General features: G+C 37.6%; 2 protein-coding genes across 3 annotated transcripts in view; one reads left to right on the plus strand and one right to left on the minus strand.

Annotated features, from left to right (window-relative positions):
• Positions 1 to 3: 3 nt before the first annotated feature.
• LOC306865526 (phospholipid phosphatase 1-like) lies at positions 4 to 14,971 on the plus strand. 2 transcript variants are annotated; one of them, XM_079410187.1, is made up of 6 exons: positions 4 to 379; positions 3,075 to 3,229; positions 8,019 to 8,302; positions 10,663 to 10,720; positions 12,505 to 12,681; positions 14,539 to 14,971. In XM_079410187.1, the coding sequence occupies exons 1-6, from the start codon at positions 322 to 324 to the stop codon at positions 14,656 to 14,658; spliced, it is 852 nt and encodes a 283-aa protein (XP_079266313.1). In that variant the 5' UTR covers positions 4 to 321; the 3' UTR covers positions 14,659 to 14,971. The 2 variants fall into 2 exon arrangements, with proteins under 2 accessions (XP_079266313.1, XP_079266314.1); XM_079410188.1 differs by lacking the exon at positions 3,075 to 3,229 and adding an exon at positions 6,467 to 6,618 and having other exon boundaries at positions 37 to 379.
• The window catches only part of LOC306865525 (exosome RNA helicase MTR4-like), a 37,439-nt gene continuing 28,469 nt past the window's right edge, over positions 14,932 to 23,901 (minus strand). Inside the window, exons 22-27 of the mRNA XM_079410186.1 lie at positions 22,043 to 22,206; positions 21,751 to 21,856; positions 19,159 to 19,215; positions 18,445 to 18,607; positions 16,738 to 16,842; positions 14,932 to 15,170 (exon numbers count right to left, since the gene is read on the minus strand). Coding sequence (XP_079266312.1) covers positions 15,118 to 15,170; positions 16,738 to 16,842; positions 18,445 to 18,607; positions 19,159 to 19,215; positions 21,751 to 21,856; positions 22,043 to 22,206 — 648 coding nt within the window. The 3' untranslated portion in view covers positions 14,932 to 15,117. The remainder of the gene's footprint in view (positions 15,171 to 16,737; positions 16,843 to 18,444; positions 18,608 to 19,158; positions 19,216 to 21,750; positions 21,857 to 22,042; positions 22,207 to 23,901) is intronic.

Genomic DNA, 23,901 nt, shown 5'->3' on the forward strand with positions numbered 1-23,901 from the left:
CACGCGATTGGCTGAGATGACAGCCAGCAGAAGCTCAGTAGTGTGGAGTCAGAAGACACTCGAGTCTATTTAATCGGACCATCGGCGAGTCATCGCTTATTCTTAACCTCATGCGTTGAAATGGTGATTTTATCTAAGGAACAACAAGCAAACGGCTCGCTCTGCCTCCTCTCCGGCTGATTATTAGTCGCAGTCAATGTTATTAAGAGTGTTTGCGCTGGTCATTTCTCTCTCAGTAGACCACTAGAGGTCTGTTTACACTGAGGACGCCTTAAATTAAGCCTTTATCTCCATAACTGACCACAGAAGGACACTGACACCATGTTTGAAACCAGAGGAATCCCCTTTATATTGCTTGACATTGCGTGCCTAATACTAGGTAAGCATTATTTTAAGTAGTCTTGCTTGTATTTTCTGAATTGATATGGATATGTTGTCTTGAGTCTTACAGTGAAGTGAGAATAATTTATAACGTTGGCGTTAATATGTGTTATACAGAAAGATATTAATATATAAATATACTAAAGGCGTATCTGGACGTGTCAGCTGTTTTAGATGCATGTTGCCATGCTCGTTATTTAATTGCATGGGATTCAACATTGCAGCAATGGTACTGACATATTAACCACATACGACACTCATAGTGTGCGTCATAGTGCGTCTACTTGCCTTCATCTACGTGCATTATCAAAGCTTCCGTAATAATAGGGCGTCACCATTTATGCATAACAATGATTCAGAGTATAAGGGAATACACGTGAAACAAATCATTATAAAATCCCACGAGAAACCCTACAGCTTTTCTTAAACAGCAGCTAATGAACTCTACATATAGCCTATGATATATATATATATTAGTAGGTGGGGCTAGTTGTTTCAATTTTAAACCCAGCAAATATATATATATATATATATTTAATAATGTATTTTTCTGTATAACAACATAAAGTCTTAGTTTACAAAATGATTGTCTATACAACATGCCCCAACAGCAGATCATGCTGCCACACTATACGGGGTAAGTTGTCACAGTGTCAGACTGAAAAAAGATAGAAGGTAACATTTAAAATGATCATCTATTTGTTTTAACTAACAAAAAGTATAGTCAGTTTCTGACATATATGTGTGACAACTTCCTTGGGGCGTTTATGAAAATATCCCACTGTGAAAACTAGCCCTACTCTCCATTATAATGCATAAAAATGTGATTTGTTCATATGAAGTTGTTATTGTTATTATTATTTTAAATCCTTATCCACAAATTCACAAATGACTGAAGAAGTCTTGGAAATTCTTTGGTTAAGATATGTGGGAACCCTGTGATTTAATTAACGATTATATGCTGAATCTAGTTGTTCCCTGCTCAGTCCGACCACATTTATGATGGAAGTTTTGATCTGTATTTATCTTGGAATTTTCCGTGCACTGGAGGAACGCTTTTTAATGTTTACAAGTTTTTACACCGAGAACAAACAGATTGGACTTTCCACAAAGTAACCATGAGTCACTTTCATATGATGGCTATTTGTTCTTGTTCTTTGATAAATGTGCCAAGATGGAGGAATGATTTAGCTGAGTTTTAGCGTTTTAGAAGTATTTTAAGTGTAATTTCCCAACTAGAGTTTGTATTGTGGTAGTATTGGCAATGTATAACACATGCTGGTCATTTCTCTCATATTCAGATATCATATTCATATGTCACGTGTCTTCCTTGATTTTCATTTGCAAATGCTTATTTACATACCACAGGTACCACTTAAACACAGACTATGAGAATACACAGAAGAGTGGTTTCATGCTGATGGTTTGAACCCAAAGGCTTTCCTAATTATGTTTTTGGCATTTGAATTACAATGGGGCTTCATTGGGGCAAAGAGCAATTCAGCTGTAACTCAATCCAGCTCTTCCTTCTTTCAGGCTTGAGCAGCCAGCTTTATCTATACATGTGCGTATGTCACATGCACTCAGCATCAGTAGCAGACCCATAGTCTTTTCCTGGGAGGGGAGCCTCAGGCTCTATGAATGAGGGTTTGTGTTGTTTTCCCATAATGCTTTGCAACAATAGGCTGAGGCTATAGAGGATTTAAAGTTTACATATACAAGCTCTCATGTTAGACTTCACACCGTCAGGTCACATTAGTGCAGTATGAGATCGATAAAGTCACATTAGTGTCAGATAAAATGTAAGAGGCTGTATGCGACAAAAGCAATGCATCTGGATTGAGTGCATTAAGAAAGGATGACAATAAATTTCATTAAGTGTCTGAAGCAGGATTAATTTAGTCCTTGATTTTGGGAGATTTTAATAAAACTGCTTTACTGCTTTTTAATATTTGAAAAACCTTTGTTCACCAAAATCACTGTCATGTGGTGCGACCATGTAGAAACATGCAGAAAAAGAAAAACTAAACAGGAAATGACATCATAGAGAGAGACCCTCATAAATGTGTGTCAAGGTCAATAAATTTCTTATTATATAATTTACCTTTGGCAAGGTTAGATCTGGATGGAAAATGTCATGTGGTGCGACTCAAATAAGTAATATTTATGATTTAACAATTCATAATATTTAAAGAAAATGTAATATTTTTCTTGTTTTTGAATAACTTTTAATGTTATGTAACTTTTTAAATAATATTTTATTACATTTTACCTGATGATCACACCAAGTTATTAAATGTGAACTAATTTTTCAAAACCACATAAAACCACATGAACATACCGAGTACATTTCTTGAACTTGACATGTTTTAAACTACATTTTTTCCCTTATGTATTCATTATAGTGGACACTGTTATTTGTCATTCACCTTTTGCTAAACTGTCATCAGACACCGCACTTTACATATGGCTCTTTAAAATAACAGCTATTCAAAGTCACAATCTATGGCAGCACCTGCCATGTGTCCTTTATGAACAAGCGTTGTCATTATAAATGCACAGCCGTTATGTAATTTTTATCTCTTAGGTGGCAGCAGCCATTCATCAACATTGGAAACCAGCCCTTGCATTTGATTGGTTGGTGGACCCTTTATCAACTTGTTAACCCAATGTTAACCCTTCTTCACCTACAGCTGGCCTCCCGCTTGCAGCGTTTAACCTGGGTAAAATCAAATCGTATCAGCGGGGCTTTTTCTGTAATGATGAGAGCATCAGCTATCCCTTCCACACCAGCACAGTCACCTCTACTGTGCTCTACACAGTGGGCTTCACACTTCCCATATGTAGTGTAAGTAATCCCAGATAGCAACACACAAGACATGCCCAGCGTCTTCCTCACAAGTCTGTAATGCGCTCAAGCTTGTTTTGAAGGATATTTGGCAGTTCATCTTGAGAGTTTAATGGGCTGTTGCAGTTACAGGAAGTGGCCCTTCATTTTGAACGAACAAACATACAAATAGTCATTGAAGAGCAGCTGTTTCAGCATGACTCCTGACCACTTAACAGGTGCAAAATGTAATTTCAATAGAGCTTTATTAGGTGGCTTGAAAGCAGCTGTTCAAGTCACTTCATCTGGGATCGCATTAGGCTGTCTACGTTGGAAGAGACCACTGTTGCCCGAGGTGTTTTCTCTGGAAGTGCTGGAGCTGCAAACATCTACGCAACACTTCAGCAACAGTAAAATTAAAATTAAATTAAATTCCTTCTATGGGTTATTTTGTAGTAGTAAAATAATATTGCACTTAAAGGGATAGTTCACCCAAAAATGAAAATTGTCATCGTTTTCTCGCCCTCATGTTCCAAACCTATAAGACTTTGGTTAATTTTGAAACATAAAGTAAGATATTTATTTAAATTAAAGATGATTTTTTTTATTGATACCTAAAAGGTATATGTCCCTCTGTTGAAAGTCCAGGTAACCAAATCTTCAAACGTCAAACAAATCCATATGAATCGAGTGGTTAAATCCAAGGCTTAGCAAGTCTCAGAATGAATATTCATTTTCATACTGTACATTTGTAATGTTATGATGCTTAAATTCACGTATCGTTAAAAATATTGATTGTTTTATTTTCATTTAGACAAAATAATTTAGATTTTTTTTTTTTATGTCTGGTCTGTATTGGTTATCGGCCATAACATGAAAGTAATATGTGTATTGCATATGCGTATCTGCCCTAATTTTTACATAAATTGTCCCATTTAATTGAAAGCTGCATGATGGTTTTTACATATTTTCCAAGAAATTTGTTCTGCTTCTATGTAATAAATGAGGCCCAATGTTACCAGAAATAACATTAAGCACAAGCAGAATGAATTTCTTGAATTTGTTAAAGCTGTTGTTATGCTACAATATATATACAGTTTAAATCAAAGGATGACGGTCCAGAAACCAAAGATCAAGCTGTCTTGATCAGAAATTACAAAATGAAAAACATCACGAAAACAAACAAAAGAACAATGACAAAAATGATATTTCAGATGAATGGGGAAAATATAATGCTGGTGTAGCTCTGTGGCATGTCAAAAATAGAAACCGTCTTTCAACTGAAGGTGTGACAAAAGACACTTCCATTGTAGACTACAATTTATTTGTGGCATATTCTGATGCGCTACTTGTGTTTGGTTTAGACAGTGTTGGGATAGAAACATTGCGGCAGCTCATTTGCATCTAAACAATGTTTTTGTTCCTTTGTGTAGGGATACTCTAGGCATGTTGCTTTTCATTAACTTCTTAGCCAAGGATGTCCACCAAGTACAAGAATTAGCCTTAAAGTAGCTGTTTTAGATTAGCTCAGAATTGAGGTATTTTGGGCAAGGAATGTATTTAAAAGCACCCTCCTTCAAACTACTCCTGCTGCTTTTTTTTTTAGAAGCAACTGCAAATTGGGCAAAGTTTGTGGTTTTCTTCAAGAGAGGGTTCTTGGGTTTACCAACCAAACCACAGAAACTTCCTGAATATGTTTAGGAAGGTCACCGTACCCATGTCCAAGCGCCATGCTTACTTCATAGTTAATTACATAAATATTTGTATCAAAACTGTTTTAAGACAAAATTCAACAAAAAAAAATGAAATCTAGACCTGATGGAAGACGTATCTAGGATATTGCGATCCGTCTGGAATGTGATAAGAGTGGATAGTTGATATCTTCTGGAGCACAGATGGTATACTTTCTCCTCTATAACATCTCCAAAAATTTCAGAAATAATTTCCATGAATAACCCTGTTTGAATTCTATCCCATAACCCACAGGCTTGAGAAAACCTCAAACTTCCCATATTGCAAGATTTGGGTTTGACCTCTATGTAAGCAACCTTTAGCTTCCACTTGCCTGCCAAGCCAGTCCAGGCAGCATGCAAGTGATGATCTAAACGACCGATCCGAGCGGCGTTAACATTACACCAATGTTCCTAATGATTCTGAAATCTCATATTCACATCACAGACCATGACAATGCAGCTTTCACCGGAGATAGAGAGAAGATACGGTGTAATTTTAGGAGACTTCAGTTGGCACTGGGTAACCTGCACTGATCCACATGACTGGTATCAACTCTTAGCGGATTGAGCGGTTCATGGACTTTACACGCACACAAACGTCTCAGCAGGCCATATTCACTGCATGTTGGGTAAATGTCTTAATCCCTACCACATGCTTTGCTTCCACGCTTGAGTAACCTTCATGTCCCCAACAGGCTCGTAAAGTTTTTGCTGGTGGTGTCTAACCACAGTTACCCTTCTTGCACCTTTTTGATGTCTATGTTGCCACTTTCATGTTTCTAACTGTGGTGGAGCAGCATTTAAGAGCTCTTTTATAACATAATGGTGTGACAGAACATGGAAAATGCTTTTTTTTTTTTTTAGAACCTATAAAGCCTTTTTCACACTGACCAAAGTCAGTGAGAGTTGACAGTGCAATATGAGTATGTTCAGCAAATATGGCGTCTACCAATGGGAGACAGTGGAGTTTCCTGAAATGTTAATGTGAGTGTTTACAGTGTTCCATATGATACAGTGATATAATAAAATGGATGGAAAACCATGTCAGCAACCTCAAGCAATAACATTACTGTCAGTTGTGAACAGGGCTGGGAAGACAGAGAGAAAAATGAGGATCTGCTGTATGTAAATGTTCAGACGAGATCTACTCCTCATTGTTAACGTGCTGATGGATGATGTGAGCTTTATTTGACACGTTTCACTTCCCATGTCTACCTCGAAACCACTGGAGAATGAAAACAAAGCAATAAAGCACACTTTAACAAGAATATCCTACGTTACGCAAAGACACAGTGCAATGTTTTGCAAAATTCAGCCCCGGCTGCCACACCACCTACTTGCTAACCCTTTATTCATTATGTGTTAAAGTAGAAAATTGAAATGTCTGTCTAACTCACAGCTTTTCTTTCTGTACAAGCACCTCCCAGAGGAGAACAACCTTTGCATGAATTGGGGAGAATAGGGTATGAGGCACTCTGTTAACCTCTCTTTTTTTGTTTTGTTTCTCTCACTGCTTTTTTGCTAGTTGGACTCCCATTTGCAATACTCACAATACAACACAAATCATTCAAACGAGGATTTTTCTGTAACGATGACTCTATCAACTACCCATATAAAGAAGACACCATTTCCTATCAGTTGTTAGGAGGGGTAATGATTCCCATCACTGTGCTTACTGTAAGTGCCCATCTGTTTGTTACACTAGCAGCTCACACCTCCTTCCCGTATCTCTCTCTCCTTCTTTCATTATGCATATAATGTGTGTTGCGTGCTTCTCTGGTCAGTTCGTCTGTTCTCATGCCAGCTTGAGAAACAGGACTTTGAGATCTAACCACAGTTCAAAGGAGATATGGCAGATAGATTCTTAAAGGGATGGTGTGCCAATTTAAATCTTGGAATATCGAGTCATAATGAGTACTTTTATGGTGCTTTCAGTGTTGGAAAAGATGAGCATAAACATTTCTGAAAATTTCTCCACTTGGGTTACTTAAAAGAAGTCAAATGCTTTGAAATGATATGCAAGTTAAAATGTCAAAAAAAAATTTTAGGTGAACTATTCCTTAAAAATTACTTGTACACTTAAAAAAAAGAAATTTGAACAACAGTTAACTCTTGTAACAGACCTTTATAAGTTTAAGAGACAAGGTAACCAATGGAGTGGAAACTTTGTCTACTGGTCTTCTACCCACATATATTTTCTCATGAAAGCTGAAATACCACATACAGTATTGTAGTGAGACGTTTAGAGTAGGAGTCTCTCTCTGTGGTTACATCTCATAACTGTTTCTTTAAAGCAGGCTTTTTTATCTTGTGTGATAGCATCTACAGTTCAGCACTGTCCTTTCAAGGGTATTAGAAACATCAGTTTGTTTAAAAATGTTTCAAATAAGCTTACCCATTATGGATAACATTTCATAATATATATATATATATATATATATATATATATATATATATATATATATATATATAATACACACACAAAGATATACACATCTATATAACCTCACAGTCACCCATGTGAGCTCAAAGCACACATACCTCTGCCTAAATGTTAAAACATTTGATTTAGATTACTGCTAATGTATATTGTATATACTGCAGCATTTTATGCATTTCAACCTGGATATTTTTGTAAAGCAAAAGTAAACAACTTAATATACATTACCCAAGCTCTATTCTTGATCATTGAGCGAGAAGGTAATACAATATTGCAGTCACCAGACTGTAGTCATTGTAGACACACCATATTATGACATTAGAGACGGAAGTCAGTCCATTCAGTATGTTGTGCTGTTCTTCAGAAGGACAAAACAACAACAAAAAAATGCATGCTTGTAATGCAAACATGGTAACTGTGATGTTAAGGACATTTCAGGGAAATCCTTGTGATGGCTGCATTGTCAAGTGCTTTTGCTGTTTGATATTTTCTTCTAGTCATGTACGTGTGGACATCCTTAATAGATTCAGAAACAATTCTCAAATAATATCAACACATGACTGGTTGTAACAAATGTTTTGACCATCTCATTAGAATAAAGAAAAGTAACGTTTTTTTGCTTCCTCTTCCATCACAGATGATCATAGGGGAGTGCCTTTCTGTCTTTCTAAACCGCGTCAAATCAAAGTCTTTCTGCAATAGTTATGTGGCCTGTATCTATAAGGCCATTGGCACCTTCTTGTTTGGTGCCGCCATGAGCCAATCACTCACTGACATTGCCAAGTATTCCATCGGCCGGCTGCGGCCACACTTCCTGAATGTGTGCAAACCAGACTGGACACAGATCAACTGCACAGGAGGGGCTTACATTGAGGACTTTGTCTGCACTGCTGGGGATTTAGGCATGATCAATGAGGGAAGGTAGGTAACACTCCCTTATAGGTTTCTATTAGTTACTCCTTACCTTAAAGCTGTAGTTCACACAAAAATGAAAATTCTGTCATTAATTACTCCCCCTCAAGCCGTTCCAAACCTGTAAGACCTACGATCATCTTCGTAACACAAATCAAGATATTTTTGATGAAATCCGGGAGCTTTACCTTGTTCAACGACCAGAAACGTTGTTAGGACATCGTTAAGATAGTCCATGTGCCATCAGTGGTTCAACAGTAATTTTATGAATCTATGAGAGAAGAAATCACTGAATAAAGCCATTTTCGTTTTCTTTGCGCACAAAAAGTATTCTTGTAGCTTCATAAAATGACTGTTGAACCACTGATGTCACAATGACTATTTTAATGATGTCCTTACTGCCTTTCTGAACCTTGAATGTGGCAGTTGCATTGCTATGTATGCAGGGTCAGAAAGCTCTCAGATTTCATCAAAAATATCTTAATATGTTCTGAAGAATAATTAATGACAGAATTTTCATTTTTGAGTGAACTATCCCTTTAACGTGGGGTGCTCCTGGGGGTCACTTCCAAAACACCTGCCTGGAAGTTCAAGTGTGTTTAGGAAATAAAAGTTTGCAGGATTGGACACCCTTCCCTTAATGCTTTACTGCAGGTGTCCAATTTTACACCTGAAGGACCAACTGTCCTGCAGAGTTTAGCTCTAGCCCTAAATCAAGGTATTCAGGGTCACTCCAAACTTATAGGTAGGTGTGGCGTCAAACTCCGCTGGTGCTCAAGGAGCAGAATTGGACACCCCTGCACTACTGGGTGTCCTACTCTGGATGGAAGAGTTGCAAGAAAGGTTTTTTCCTTGGAGTGGAAGTAGAAATCCCTCAAATTTGTTCTTTAATGTGGTCCCATCCTGGAAACTTCCCAACCAGTCTAGCCTGCATCTGCATTCCTTATTAGACAAGCTTGTGCCTTAAAATAACTTTTCCTCTGAACCTTTTCGGATAGATGGGTCTGACAAGGAATTAGATGCAGTTCTAAGGATTTACACAAAAGGTGTCCAATTAGCAGAACCAGTTCTATTGTGACCTCATATGTGCCAGGAGTACTTTATATCTGGCATTGCATGGAGAAGAAACTCCCTCATTAACATTGAAATCAAGGGCTTTTCCAGTGTCTTTACCATGAACTCTTTTTGGGGTCAGTTGTCCACATTGTTGGCCACCCAAGCTCTTGCTGGAAATCTGTGGTTCACACGCTGTAGTGGTCTCTAATCATGAGGTTAGCCGTTTCAGAGCACGCAGGCTTTCTGTTTTGGTTCTTGGGCCAGACTCAAGGCCAGCAGTATCCCAGGCCCTCTTAGAATGCTCTCATGTAACATAGGTGTGGTTCCCATCTCTCTCTCTCTCAGAAGAGGACCTCTTTGGTAGTCATCCAGTGTTTACCTAGGGGACGATGCCATTTATAGAGCAAATAACGAACAGTAGAGGGTCTGAGCCCAGAATAACCCAGATCACCTTTCACACGACAGTGTGAAAATAGAGTGATAGCCAAGCAAGTGTGTTAAGGGGTAAGGGAGTCATCCAGGTCTAGGTATAAATGATTAAAAAAAATCTGAAGCAGGTCTTCAATTCTTTGAGTCCGTGTTGGCCTTTCGTTCAGTTTTATCCCCAGACACTCTCAGAATATGCAGTATGCAATGCGTTATTTTAGCTTCCCCACTTCACAGATCATTTGCTTTAGCTCTCATCTCATGACCTGGTCTGTAATTCAATCAGCGAACAAGAACATGGAGATCTGGCCTCATGATTACTTGCACACTGCCCGGATCTTTTTAACTCTGCTTTTAAGTAGATTGATATGAACGGAGCATGTTTGCAGTGGCAGAGTTTATGGCAGTTGTGCAGCTTGAATGATTCAAGTTTTATTTGGCGTCAGTCACTAGGCGGATGCTCCTAGTCGGCAAGTGGCCTAAGCTTAAGTAAACAGGAAAACTCACAAGCCTGCCGGATAGCCAGACCACCCTCCCTCTTTGACGCTTTCCGCGCTTCCCCTGCCCCGACCCCCGCCGGTCAGCTCGTGTCTCCCCCGAGCATGCCTTTATCACCCGGAAAACGGTGTGTGTGCTTTTTAAAGGGAGTGTTTAATGGGCGCAAATGGGACAATGCAAATCTTCGCCTAGCGAGGGCTTCAGTGTTAGGATTCCGTCCCGCCAATTTGTCAAAGCAATTCTTAGTTTGTGTTTACAGATTTGCAAAACAAATGTCAGCTTTAACTAAAGGCTACATAGTGTTGCTTAAGAACATGCCTACATGTAGTAGGTAATTAAACAGCCCTTCCGTGTTGCCCACATTGATTTTTCGATTGTTTTTGTTGCAGACTCTCGTTTTACTCGGGACACTCCTCATTCTCCATGTACTGTATGCTGTTCCTGGCAGTAAGTGTCTTTTATTTATGTTTTACCCCATTTGTTATGAGGATACTCCACTCGAAATATAGTATTGTCATTTTACTCACCCTCATGTGGTTCCAAACCTGTATGACTGACTTTCCTCTGTGGGACATAAAAGAAGACACTTAACACGTTAATATAGGGACCATTCTCACTATTAACTAGTTGCTGATTAGCATGTCTATTATTAACATATTGGCTGTTTATTAATACTTGAAGCTTATTCTGCATGACCGTATTCTATATCCCTAAAACTTAACTACCTTACTATTAATAAGCAGCAAATTACGAGTTTGAGACAAAAGTCATAGTCAATGGTTTGTTAATAGCGAGAACTGGACCTTAAAATAAAGTGTGACCAAGAAGACCAGTGTTGGTTTGGACTCTATTGACTTATGAACAAACAGTTGATATTTTGAAGAATTGATTCTTGTTATACAGTAGAAAAAGGGTACAGTTTTGGAAGGACATGAGAGTGAGTAAATGATATTTTGTATTTTGAGGCAAACAATCTTTTTATTTCAAAGTTTGTTCCTAGGTGTATAAAGGTATTTTCAAAGTAATGATATTCTTGGGTAATCAGGTAATAATTGAACAACAATCAGCATTACATAACCAAATAACAAACCAGACCCAAACTGGTCCATTTAAATACCATCATTGTTACTGAGTGACTAGGAAATGGGATAAATGTTTGTAAATTTTTACGTTTTACTAAATAGATTTTTCCATTGGAAAATACCCATTATCTGTCAGGCTGGGGTATATGGATTCAGCAGAGTAATCATAAGGAGTCTTAAGATGTCATTCTGCTGAAGTTCTCCATTACAGTCTTGTTAGCAAACACAAACTACCATAATCTTATCACGAGTGTACAAGCTTTAAGGACATGCGGCTAAAGTTCACAGCACATTTGAACCCTGAAATAAACACATCAGACCTGGGGTCAATGTTCAGCAAAACTCAGACAACATTGGATTATTTTAAACCGCTTCCCTATCTAAAGTATTTGACTTTTAAAATCAGATAAGACTACAAGAATTATCCAGAAATAGAGTTTTTGGGCACTTTTTGGAGGGGGTATTTTTAGGAACTCCCAATGATTTCTGGGAATCTTTTCCCAGCGTGGGGTTAAGCGTTAGGATTTCTTCCCATCAGCTTGTCAAAGTAATTCTTTGTGTTTACAGAGTTTCCAAACAAATGTCAGCTTTGATTTTAGGGTTTCGTACTGTTGCGCAAGCACACGTCTACATGTAGTGGAAGTTAAACAGACCTTGTTTTGCCCACATTGATTCCTTGTTGGAAACTATCGTTCTACTCAGATCACTCCTTCAAACCTTTAAATGAGTAATGATTTTGACAACAAGACCTGTAAGGCGATAGCATAATGATTAATATTTAAGTATAATTCACATTTCTCAGAGGCCCAGTGTACTCTCGACTAAAATAACCTCGGTTGGTTCCTGTGAAAGGAAGTCTACTTTGTTGAGAAGATGGAGCAGCTGACTGTGACGGCTTTGACACGTCAAACAAGAATTTTTGATGCATTCCCTCGGGCATGAGATAACATGAAAAAAGCCATTTTGTAAACAGAGGAAGAATTAGGTAACATGGGATCTGTAGTAACACGAAAACACAACATGGCCGCGTGTTAGTGAAGTCATCGCGTGAGGATCAGCGAAGTCACATGCTATACGAGTTCAACAGGCAGCGTGTTTTAAACCTCTCTCGCAAACAATGAGCTTGAACAGTCTTTTCCTTTCTCACAGCTTTATCTTCAAGCAAGACTGCGAACTGAATGGGCACGGCTCCTTCGCCCCACACTCCAGTTCTTCCTGATCGCCGCCTCTGTCTATACGGGACTGTCTCGTGTCTCGGATTACAAACACCACTGGAGTGATGTACTCGTAGGACTCATACAAGGAGCCATCGTGGCTTTACTAGTGGTGAGTGACACGATCTAAAACACAGATGATTTCTGCTTGAAGGAAGCTAATTTCAAGGAAGTTCACCCAAAAACTCGCTTTTCCACAACAATATCCCAAGAACTTGTTTTCCCCCGAACTTGTTTTACCCCCCAGACCTGTTGTTGTCTGCGTTCCCATAGCAATGTTAAGTACCATGAAGAATAGGCAAATAGTCTGGTGACGCAGGACTGCACGCGATTGCTCCTCCCAGTCCAGGGCCTTATCGCAATACCAAGTATGCAAATTAGTAGTTTGGACTTCACGAGTTCGACTCAGAAGTGTGAACTCCCACGGACGAGACGACGCAAGTCCAGTAATTCTGCAAATGGAACGGCAACGTACTTGATAACATCAGTCAGCTCGCCTTAAAAAAAATTAAGTTGAGACAACTTGCTGTTTAAAAAAAAAAAAAAGTTGAGCATTTAAAAAGTTTAAGGCAACCAGCTTCAGCAGATTGAGTTTTCAACTTGTATTCAGTTTATACAACAAAATGGTGAGAACTCAAAAATCTCCTACAAAAATAAGTTGAGAGAACTCAAATCTGTTGAAGCTGGTTGCCTTAAACTTTAAGTGCTCAACTTTCTTCCTTTTTTTTTAACAGTTTTCCTCACTGCATTAACAAAATTACAAAACATGCTATCAAACACCAGTACTTTTTGTTTTCATTTAATAGCCGCAGAAACGCAGTTCAGGGATCGTACATACAATGAAATTAAATATTACGACTGCGTGGATCTCGAGTCTCTGAAACCGACGAAGCACATTTTCAAATAGGTGCTAAATAAACTGCAGATTTAAGTTTTAAACAACTACATTCTCGCCTGAAATACTCTTAAAACTATTCATGATACAATAACAGTAATATTTTGAAAATTATGCAAATAAATGGTGGTTGAAATAGAATGCGGCGTGAACCAATCAACATGTTCAGCGCCCAAGTCCCACCCCCGTTCCAGACCTTCGAAAAAGTACTACCTCACGAGCAGGGACTTTCTGAGGGGCAGATTTTAGATCCTGGTTCTTGTGGTGGAGACCGAGTACCACCCCAAAGTCCCCAGTTCCTGGGGAAAGTTTCTGTGGTGGAAACGGCTTTACTTGTCATTACCTCCTTGTCACCCCAAACCAGATATGACTGTCTATGTTTATGGGATAATAGAATTAGTATTATTTTTGTATTTTAAATTAAATACTATATAGTGTTCATCAGGGTTATCTTTAAAATTAAAATCATTAAGTTTTTCAGTTAAAGTTTTCCCATTTACTTTAACATCAACTTGAAGTACTAAAATAAAAACTAAAATTGAAGTAACTCTCTATAGACACATTTAAACACACAAACAATTAAATTATATAATTGTAAGGTAAAATATAAAAATGGAAACAAATTTAAGAGTTTTACTAATAGTATATCAATAATACTGGTATTCATTAATATTCATATTAGCTTACAATTTATCTCCATTTTTATTTCAGTTTCAGTCATTGGCATTTCAACGCAAGTTTAAAAAAATTAATTTATATTTGAGCTTTATTTAAAAACAATTTTAATAGTTTTAGTTAACAATACTGAATAGAACTGAACAGAATGTCTAGAGTGCTTAAATTTAGAACTAAATATAATCGCATCAGTCTGAAATTCTTTAGCTAAACTCTAAAAATGTATTTAAACTCAAAACAAGATCAAAATATTTTAAAAATCGGCAACTTAAATTTTCCCCCCTCCCCCTTTTAATAGACATCTAATTGTGTTCCACAGAAGAAATGAACACTGACGTTTCAGGCTCGGCCACTGTGAATGTAAACCTCAATCATATCGTCTTCTCTCACGCCCTACAGGTTTTCTTCGTGTCGGATTTCTTCAAAAAGAAAGTCGAACCACAGGAGGAGGCAGAGATCCCACACACCACCTTACAAGAGAGACCTACGAACGGAAATCATTATGACAACCCAAACTAAGCTACGATGAGCCTCTGTGGATGGGAAGGGGTTTCAGCGTGCACCCACTACGAGGGCAGACCACTAGGGTGGAAACCTATGAATGTAACCTTGCTTTCTATGTTCTCCAGACGCCCCTTTCTGGGGATGTCTCCATGGACGCTGTCCCACGTTGCCTTGGCTGGACTGCTTCTGCTGCTACCACAGCTTCCTGTGTATCTCCAAGAACTAATATAAATGTACGTCTATTAAGCCACAAAAGAAAAAACATTTTTATCTATATGAAAAAAAGAATCACTATACAGACTTTTTTTTATTAAAATTTTTAAAATTATGTACAATGTTGCGCTTTTATGATGGAAACAAAAACCCATTATGCTCTGACAAACACAAATAAAACGGTTGTTTCATGTAAAGTTTTGATGCAAAATGAAAACGTAAAAAATACAATAGCAAACAGAATTATATAAACTTCAGGATTCACAGGTAAAGACTGGCAGCAAACACGATATCCCTCTTAATCTTCGTTATACCTGTGAAAAACAAGAGAATGTGAGTTTCAGAACAAAACCCAGTCACCCTAAAAACACTGACAGAAGCAGGAAAAATGGGAAAAGCAGTGTCAAAGTGTGGTTTGAAACAAAATCTAGTGTGCTGCCTTGCTAGACAGCATTATAAGGCACTATAGACATGCTACACCAACACAAAGGCTGTTCCATTAGTTATGAACTCTCATTTAGGCCTTTGTGTAAGGCAGCTTGTGTGCCCTCAATCACTGTTCCCTGTATCACTCCAATAATAGTCTGCTGAATGAAAAACAAGCGAGCGAAGTCAGACTGACTCTGGCTAGCCTTTTTCTATGTACATTGATTGCTGTGAATTATAGAATTGAACGAGTGCACTTGATAATGTCCATTATGGTTTCCGATAGGGGTAATTTCAGACACCGCCAATGTTGCACAAATCTTTTACAAACAACAATGTATTTTTCATTCTACACTGGACAGTATTGATAAACAATAATGCAATTTAATTAAAATCTACTTTTTTTTAAACTTTTGCAACATATTAGCTCTATTGGAATTGATTTAAGTATGCATTTGTTAGCTAATCAATTACTGCGTAATTTGCTTAGCATTACGTGAACATCTAACTACTGGAATAATTTGATTCATGTATTTGTTAGCTAATCTAATATTGTATAATTCGTAACATGCTAACATCCAACTGTATTAGATTCAATTTTAACCCATCCATTTGTTAGCTGACCAAATGCTTAACAGCATGCTAACATTCAACTTTATTGGAACCAATTTTGAACAAATTGAATACTGCGTAATTAGCTTAGCGACATGGTAACATCCGTCTATATTAGAAATGATTTACCAACAGTAACTATTGGAATCAATTTTGATCAACATATTTTATGCTTATTAAAACACCATGTTATTAGCTTAGCAACATGCTAAAGAGTCTCCTATGTTCTTCCCGTGAGGAGCTTTCGCGCAGGATGCGTACTGTGTGGAAACGACACAAGCTTTGTTTCATTACAAAAACTGCCAGACGACAAAATGTAACAAGTATATGATGGAACTAGTCAAGCGCATAATGTTTTTTCCCTTTAAATGGCAATCATGAGCAATTTAGCTGAATTGCATGTTTATAGCCATCTATTAAAACACCACCACATCTGGTTTAATTAAACAAATATTTAAAGGGAACTCTGGCGCCCCCTTGAGTATGGAGGTCTTTTACAGCCAATATTCGGCATGTTCAAGACTGCATACTTCCATAAAGTACCTCTCTCTGACCTTAGAAAGCTCACTAAGGTTGTTTTTTTTTTTTGGGGGGGGGGTTCTTGTAAATTAAATAACGAGTGAAAATACTGAACAGCAATATTGAGATGATCTTGGATTGTTGATTAGTTCGTTATCTTGCATCTCGCGTCCACAGGTTCTCAGAATGTGATCAATAATTAAATCTTTCCCAGACGGTTTACCAGTCAAGTGCTCAAAGCTGTCCATAATAAACTGGATACTCTTGTGCACGTGGCTCTATTTAGCTCAATGAGTCACACCACGAGTCTAGAGCATGTCTTACCCGTGGCAAACTTATTCTCCAGCTCCGTGTTTCCAATGGCCTTGGCTGCCTGGCACATCTGCCTCAAGAGCTCCTCCAATCTGCGCATACAGCGGATAATACTGCCTGAGAAAGAGAGAGAGAGAGTTAGTCCTCCTCGCACTGACTACATACCAACCACATATGGTCATTTTCAGTGCTTGTAAACCATAGTTCCAATGTCCAGTTGTATTAGCAATGTTTATTTCTATGAAACTTTTCTTGGCACAAGGGATTTTGCTGGCATGATGTTCTATTGAGAGCAGGGCTGCGTTTCCCAAAAGCATAAGCTTAAGTAAATCATAGACCCATTGAAACCAATGGAGCTACGATCAACTTGGGCTTCCTATGTTTTGGGAATTGCAGTCCAATTCAGTTTGAGGTGAAAGGGGATAAGAATGGGGGAAATTCTACATTTTTCAAATAGCATCTCTCCCTCGCTGTGATTTATCACTACAAGTGTTTTGCTGTTTGCTAATGCATATGAACGCAGCCAAAATCTCACTCAGGAGCTGGAGCACGGACATATGGGGGATTTTCTTGACAAGACTACGTTTCAAAACTCACATCATGCCTCAGACACAGCCAAATCTCAGAGCAGAGGCTTCTGGGAGATGTGCTGAAAATACATTTTAAATCCCTTTTATTTCACAACATGCCCCATGCTGTACTTGTGAAGTCAGGACCAAATACAACATCACTGATTCCTAATAGTTTCACAAACTAATTACATTTGCTCTTTTCTGGGATATGAAAATAGTCTTTTTATGGTAGAATTAAATATAAGCAATTGTCGGGATTTAGGGCTGGGTGATACGAAAAAAAAAAACCTATCAATCATCCATCTGCCTATCCATCCATCCATCCATCCATCCATCCATCCATCCATCCATCCATCCAAGCAAGTGCATTAAATATGATTTATTTTCCCTCCCCAATCAGAGGAGCCATAATATGGATCAAACAGGCACTATTAGATTGCAGATTCAAAATCTTTAAAATGTTAAATAAATAAACAATGCACAGGCATACTTTTCACTAAATGAATAAAAAGAAAAAATTCTATGTTCTAATATCGCAATACTAAATATTCTGCTACATAAATGTTTTTTTTACTGTTTTATCTACAACAACATTGTAGATAAAGTGAACATTAGTGAACACTCATGAGAAGAGATTCACTGAAACCAATGGTCTAACGGTGTACGTACAACCAAAAGCAAATGAATAGTCGTATCACATTATCGCTCTAGATTACTCGCAGGATGTTTTTCATGTCACTTGCGTGAATAAAACCACTGAATCATGCACTCACTCCTTTCATTGTCTGTTACAACTGGACGTGTCAATAAGCTCTTTGCTGATTGGCTTTTGCAACAACGCGTCGTGAATTTTCCGCTGGTGTTGAAATTTTTCAGCTTGTGCAGAAGCCGCATTTGAGGCATATTTCGCACGTTCGTAGCAATCGCATCGCCCAATTCACATAATTTGCATTGCTTGGCGCAAATTCGCATCTATTCACATCTTTGCATTGACTTTGTATGTACTCTACTCACGCGAACAATTATATTTGCTTCGCTATGCACACACCATAAGAAACACAACTGGCTTAAATTAATCACAAAAATATTGTAATTATTGGGAAGATAAACTTGTTGCGAGATATATTTGTTACGAGTAAACTAGTACCTTCAAACACGTCTGTCATTTTGCATATCTGAGAGAATGAGGAGCCGTTGGCCCAGGTGTAGACCACATCCATCAGGTGCGGGCGGAACTGGTTCAGGTACATGTCCTCATCCACATCCAGCTTGGCCTCTGCGGACACCTTAGCTATACGCTTGGCACATTCCTACAGATACAGCAGAACACGAGTCATTCATGACGATACGGGATCAGTAAAGGCAAGATTCTAGATGCTTTGAGAGTTTATGATGGAAGTGACATTTTTCAGAAAACACACTGCTTCAGAAGACATACAGGGAACAAGATAAGGAAAAGAGCAGATGGGACATTCTGGACAACTTCTTTTGTGCTCCACAGGCTCAGTAAGTGACAATTTGAATCTTTAAGTGGACTATTTCTGCTTTGTTTTATGCTTGTTTAGTAGTGGTTTAAACAACTGTGAACAGTTTACGGTCACAGCAACTGAATCTGTGAAATGAGGCCATCAAACTGACCTACATGTGCCCACACACAATCACTTTACACATCGTAAAGACGGTCAAACTGTTCCAAACCGTGTCTTTGGAGGATCAGACTGACCAGTCCGATTAATCCATGAATGCAAACAGTGGCGGGAGTCTTAAGTGTTATTTGGTAAATAGTGTGTGTGATAGCAAGGCTGTAATGTGAAGAATTTCAGGGTGGCTGACCAAGTCCTCCCCCTGCTGAAAACAGTACCTGCATCTGTCGAAGTGGTCCGGCCAGCTGCTCCGTCAGTTTGGGCATCTCATTAGCCTGTTGTTGGAGAGAAGCTAATTAAAACAAGGGAATGAAGGGACACTGCCAGAAACAATTATGGAAACTGGATTGAACACACAAGATGTGTAGTGCACTTTAACTTTCTAAACCTTGCGTAAAGGGAATGAGGTCTGCCAGGCTTCATGGGAGAGGCTTTTAAATTGCGAACACCGAGTCAGCATGGATTCTGTCAAATAACTTAAAAATGTGGACTGACTTTACTCCATATTGGGAGACTGTACAAGAAATATTTTTACCGGAATTTTTGGTAATGATGCATAATTATCTGCCGCAAGTGACACTGCTTGGCAACCATAAACATGAACCATAAACAATTCTGCATCATGTAACAAAAATTTTCATTAATGACTAAAAATTTCATGTAAAAATACACATCTTTATTTTTTGAAAGTTATTTTTATTTTATACTTTCCCAAATGTTTTTTTTTTTTAATACTAATAAGCAGTAAAGCATCGCAATATTATTTTGTCATAAGAAATAAAGTGTTATGCCAATCAAAAAGTTTTTATTTTCAAGAATTTTATCCGTTTATTAAGGCTTTTTTGATTCATTATGATTTCAGGAAACTTGTAGCAGATTTTTGACTGTGCAAAAAATAAATAAATAAAATTAAAAAATACAAATAATTACATTTTAATTTGAAAATAAAAACATGACAAGAGGTATATTTTCATTAAAATCAGGATCGTCTAAATCACACGTCTCTTTTAACATCCATATTTTCATGATTTTGGAGTGGGAAAGTGTCTGTTTTTAATCTTTATGGGTATTCATGGCCCTTTATGGGTGATAAAATTTAATTAATTTGTTTAATAGCTTCCTAAAAATAATAATAATTTAGGGCCCCTATGAAATCAAGTTTATTTTTTTCTGTATTTTGTTTTGGATTGTGTGTTTTCTAATTTAATTCAAAAATTGTGTCTAATGACATGAATGAATAAAACTTCAAACAATCTTCTAAAATGTAATAAAATGAAAACCATATAATTTAACAATTAATTTACAGCAAAACATGTTGTTTTGTCTGTCTACATATATAAACTTAAAGGGGTCCTATTATGCTTTTTCACTTTCTGAATTTTAGTCAGTGTGTAGTGTGTATGTTTGAGCATAAAAAGATCCAAAGTTACAAATCTCAAAGTCCACTCCAAAGGGAGATATTTTGTTTTTAAAAAATCCCTTGTCAAGAACTACAGCTTTGTTTTCTGGTGTTTGTTATATCACAAAGCGGTCCATTAGAATATCATTAAATTAATATACCTGCGGTAATTTGAATGGTTGGCGGGTGGGGAGAACGCTTGGTTGAGCACTGCACGTTTCAAAATCAAAACCCGGTGTGGGTGTTTTTATGTAAATATTTATAATGATAATGTAAATTATGTGAAAAATGCGTTTTTCGAACCACCAAGCATGAGAGCATGTTATAGTACACCCCCAAAACAAAATCAAGACTTTGTAAGAGAGCATAATAGGACCCCTTTATATATGAATTGAAACAAATTATAACATAGATGTATACATTTAAACAAATCAAAAATATTTTGGTTATAGGATATTCCTTAAAAACATTATTATTATTACTACTCCGAGAAGTACATTTTAGTATACGACAGTAATACATTTCTGTCATAATTTCTTCAAGTTAAACCGATCTTTCATTTTAGTGGTTTGTAATTGAGATCTTTGCGTTTCACGGTGTAGTCTGTAATAGTTTTTCCTCAAATGACAGTGAATCTCAACTCTGTGGATTATGTTTTATTTCTGATTTACTCTACATACTTCCGCTACTTCTGACAACAGGACAAATTAATTTGGAAGCGAGTAGATAACCGTGTAGACTGTCTTAAGGGCATGTGGACATGGTGACAGCCTTTCAAAAGATTTTTGTTGTTTTATCTCTCCCTTTTCCTTTAGTTAAACAATGAGCCGGGCCAGTGCTGCCATCTTGTAGACAAATTAATTAGCGCCAAAAAAATTCAAGGCGCATGTGCGTATAGTATGCGCGTAGCCCGATTTTCCTAACTGCTCGTACAATACTGATGACAAAATTTAAGTCATGTGCACTACACATACCCAGTGTAAACAAAGTATACTTTGAACTTTAAACTTCGGTATTGTAAATGACCTTCTCTGATTGGCTAAACTCATTTCTTAAAAGCTTTCAAATATTTTTACGCCAAAGCATCGTTTAATTTTTGATTCTGACTGCATACGAAACTGGAAAACTTCTTACAAAATAGCTATAGTATTGAATCTATGGTATCAAATATATGGCATAATGTTGGTATACATTAAACTAATTTGCATGTATTATTCAACGAACATGGCACACGCTTCACAAGTCTCAAATAGAAGCTGGGCCTTTGAATAACCTCATTCCCTGCATTCATGACCATTTCAAGCCAAACACAACAGGTTATTTGGGCCCATAACGGTCATAACCCATTGACTTCTCTCATATTACATTACGACCACATTTCAGCATGTGCATGAAGACATTTTGATCTTACATTTTCCTGGAAGACAAAGCAGCTGAGAAGCGCGGTGGCCTGCTCCGCCGTCAGGTCGTTGAACAGCCCATTAAACACCATTTCTGTCAGCAACAGCTCATCTGCACTGTAAACACACAAGAACGCCACAGGATGGTTTAGAAACAAGCCTGCGTGTTGAAAATAACAGCTGCCTGAGAGTAACATTTTTTTGTTTTGTTTGCTTTTAAATGCAAGGCTATTAGCTAGAATGGTTTAGAACAAGGACTTGTGAACGGCCATCGTGCTTATTTTTGTTTTCTTGGTAACCAACCTGCTGATCTCACAAGCAACACGGCCTTTCATCTCGATGACATCAGAGGAAGTGGCGAATCCGAGGCGCCGCAGCACACGCTTCCTGCACTTCAGCTCATCCATCTGCAGCACGGTACGTGCTTTCTTTAGCTCGCGCTTCGCCGCTTTAATGTCGCCTGCAATCTGAAACACACAAGCACAGAAACGTTACCTAAACATACATTTCAAAGACGCATGTTCCAGGAAGAAACAACAAAACAGTAGCTGCTCACAGTCACAACACACCTGTTGCACACTCATGTACAGCCTTAAAGGTTTCCAGAAATAAACGACATCTGTAAACATGCATGGTTAAATCAACAAACGTAATGACGGCATCACATAGAAAACATGGCTGAAGCATAATGTTTTAATGCATTGATTTTACACTGTCACAACACCATACTAAGCCAGTGTGGAGATCTGTCTAAAGTGCACAAAACAGGCAAAAACTTCTTTCAATGTATTTCTGGAGACTGCAGAATACGGTTTTAACTCAAGATCATTTAGAGTGGATTCATGTGAAATTACAACTCTTTCATTAAAAGAAAAAAAAAGTTAACTAGTCTTTTTACTGTATAACATCAGCAATTCCGTTGGGTATTTATGGAGATGATGACAACAAACAGGAAGTGGGTCTCCATTTCAAAAACACTTGACACATTTGTCATTAGTATTCAGAGTTATTTTAGTATTATTTATATAAAATTGTAGCATTTTATACTTTAAATTAGCTTTTGTTTTAAGATTTTCAGTTTCCATTTAAATTTTCACAATGTTTTCCATTAATTTCAATAATTTTGTGTGCTTGTCATTTTTATTAGTTTGTTAATAGGGGTGGGAATCTTCAGGCACTTCACGATCCGATCCGATCCTGGGAGTCACGATCCGATTCCAAAACGATTCTTGATCTACATTTTTTCCCCAAATAATTCTTCTGCTGTGCAAATACATCTTTACATCTAAACCGAAATTGGAGTTTCTATGCTTTTTTGTTTTATAGTTGGAATCTCTGCGTGTCAGTACTGTCATCTTAAAAGTAGGGGTGTGAATCTTGGTTTCACGATTCAATTACGATTACATCAACTCAATATCACATTCTCAGTTTTCAATATTACTGCACATGGCTACAGTTTCATATAAATTTTATATCAAATTTATTTTGTGCAAAAATTTACTTTATTTCTTTTATTATACAAGCAGGCTACTTTTGAAAACAATTACTTATTTTAAATAAGTGTTCTTTAAGTATCCGAAAGTTTACAGACAATAGGGGTTTTTCTTTTTTCCTCAGCATTATTGCTGTTTGATTATTACTGATGAGATCATAGACAGTGGCAGCTTTAACAGGCTGCATTCACACTAATGCACAGATCTATTTTGATATAGCAGATGTTTTGTCCTGCACTGAAAACATAACTTACTGTGTGTACATGAATTTCGTATAAAAGCATTCAAAAATGCAAGTGCATTTAACCGCAGCTGCAATCGAGCTTCAGGACAAACAAACACAAAGCGCACGTGAAAGTCTGTCAGTGCGCGAGATCCGTGCGTCTAATAGTACTGCATTCCAAACGGTATAAATGAAAGCATATCAAAAGTAAAACACGGTGGGTGGAAGCGCACAGTCAAACAATGTGCACGTGTCTCAGAGCAATGAAGTCCTCGTGCCAGATGCGGGGAAATACCCAAGCTCAGAATCATTGAGAGAATCGCGATGCATCTGAGAATTGATTTTTTCTCCCACCCCTATTTGTTAATGGTTTCCTCGATTAAATGGGAGTACTCCATAATAAAAAAAAACAGCCTTGAATGCATTAACTGGCAAAATACCTGAAG

This window comes from Barbus barbus, assembly GCF_936440315.1.
Source record: "Barbus barbus genome assembly, chromosome: 47".
In the NCBI taxonomy this organism is placed as follows: domain Eukaryota; kingdom Metazoa; phylum Chordata; class Actinopteri; order Cypriniformes; family Cyprinidae; genus Barbus; species Barbus barbus.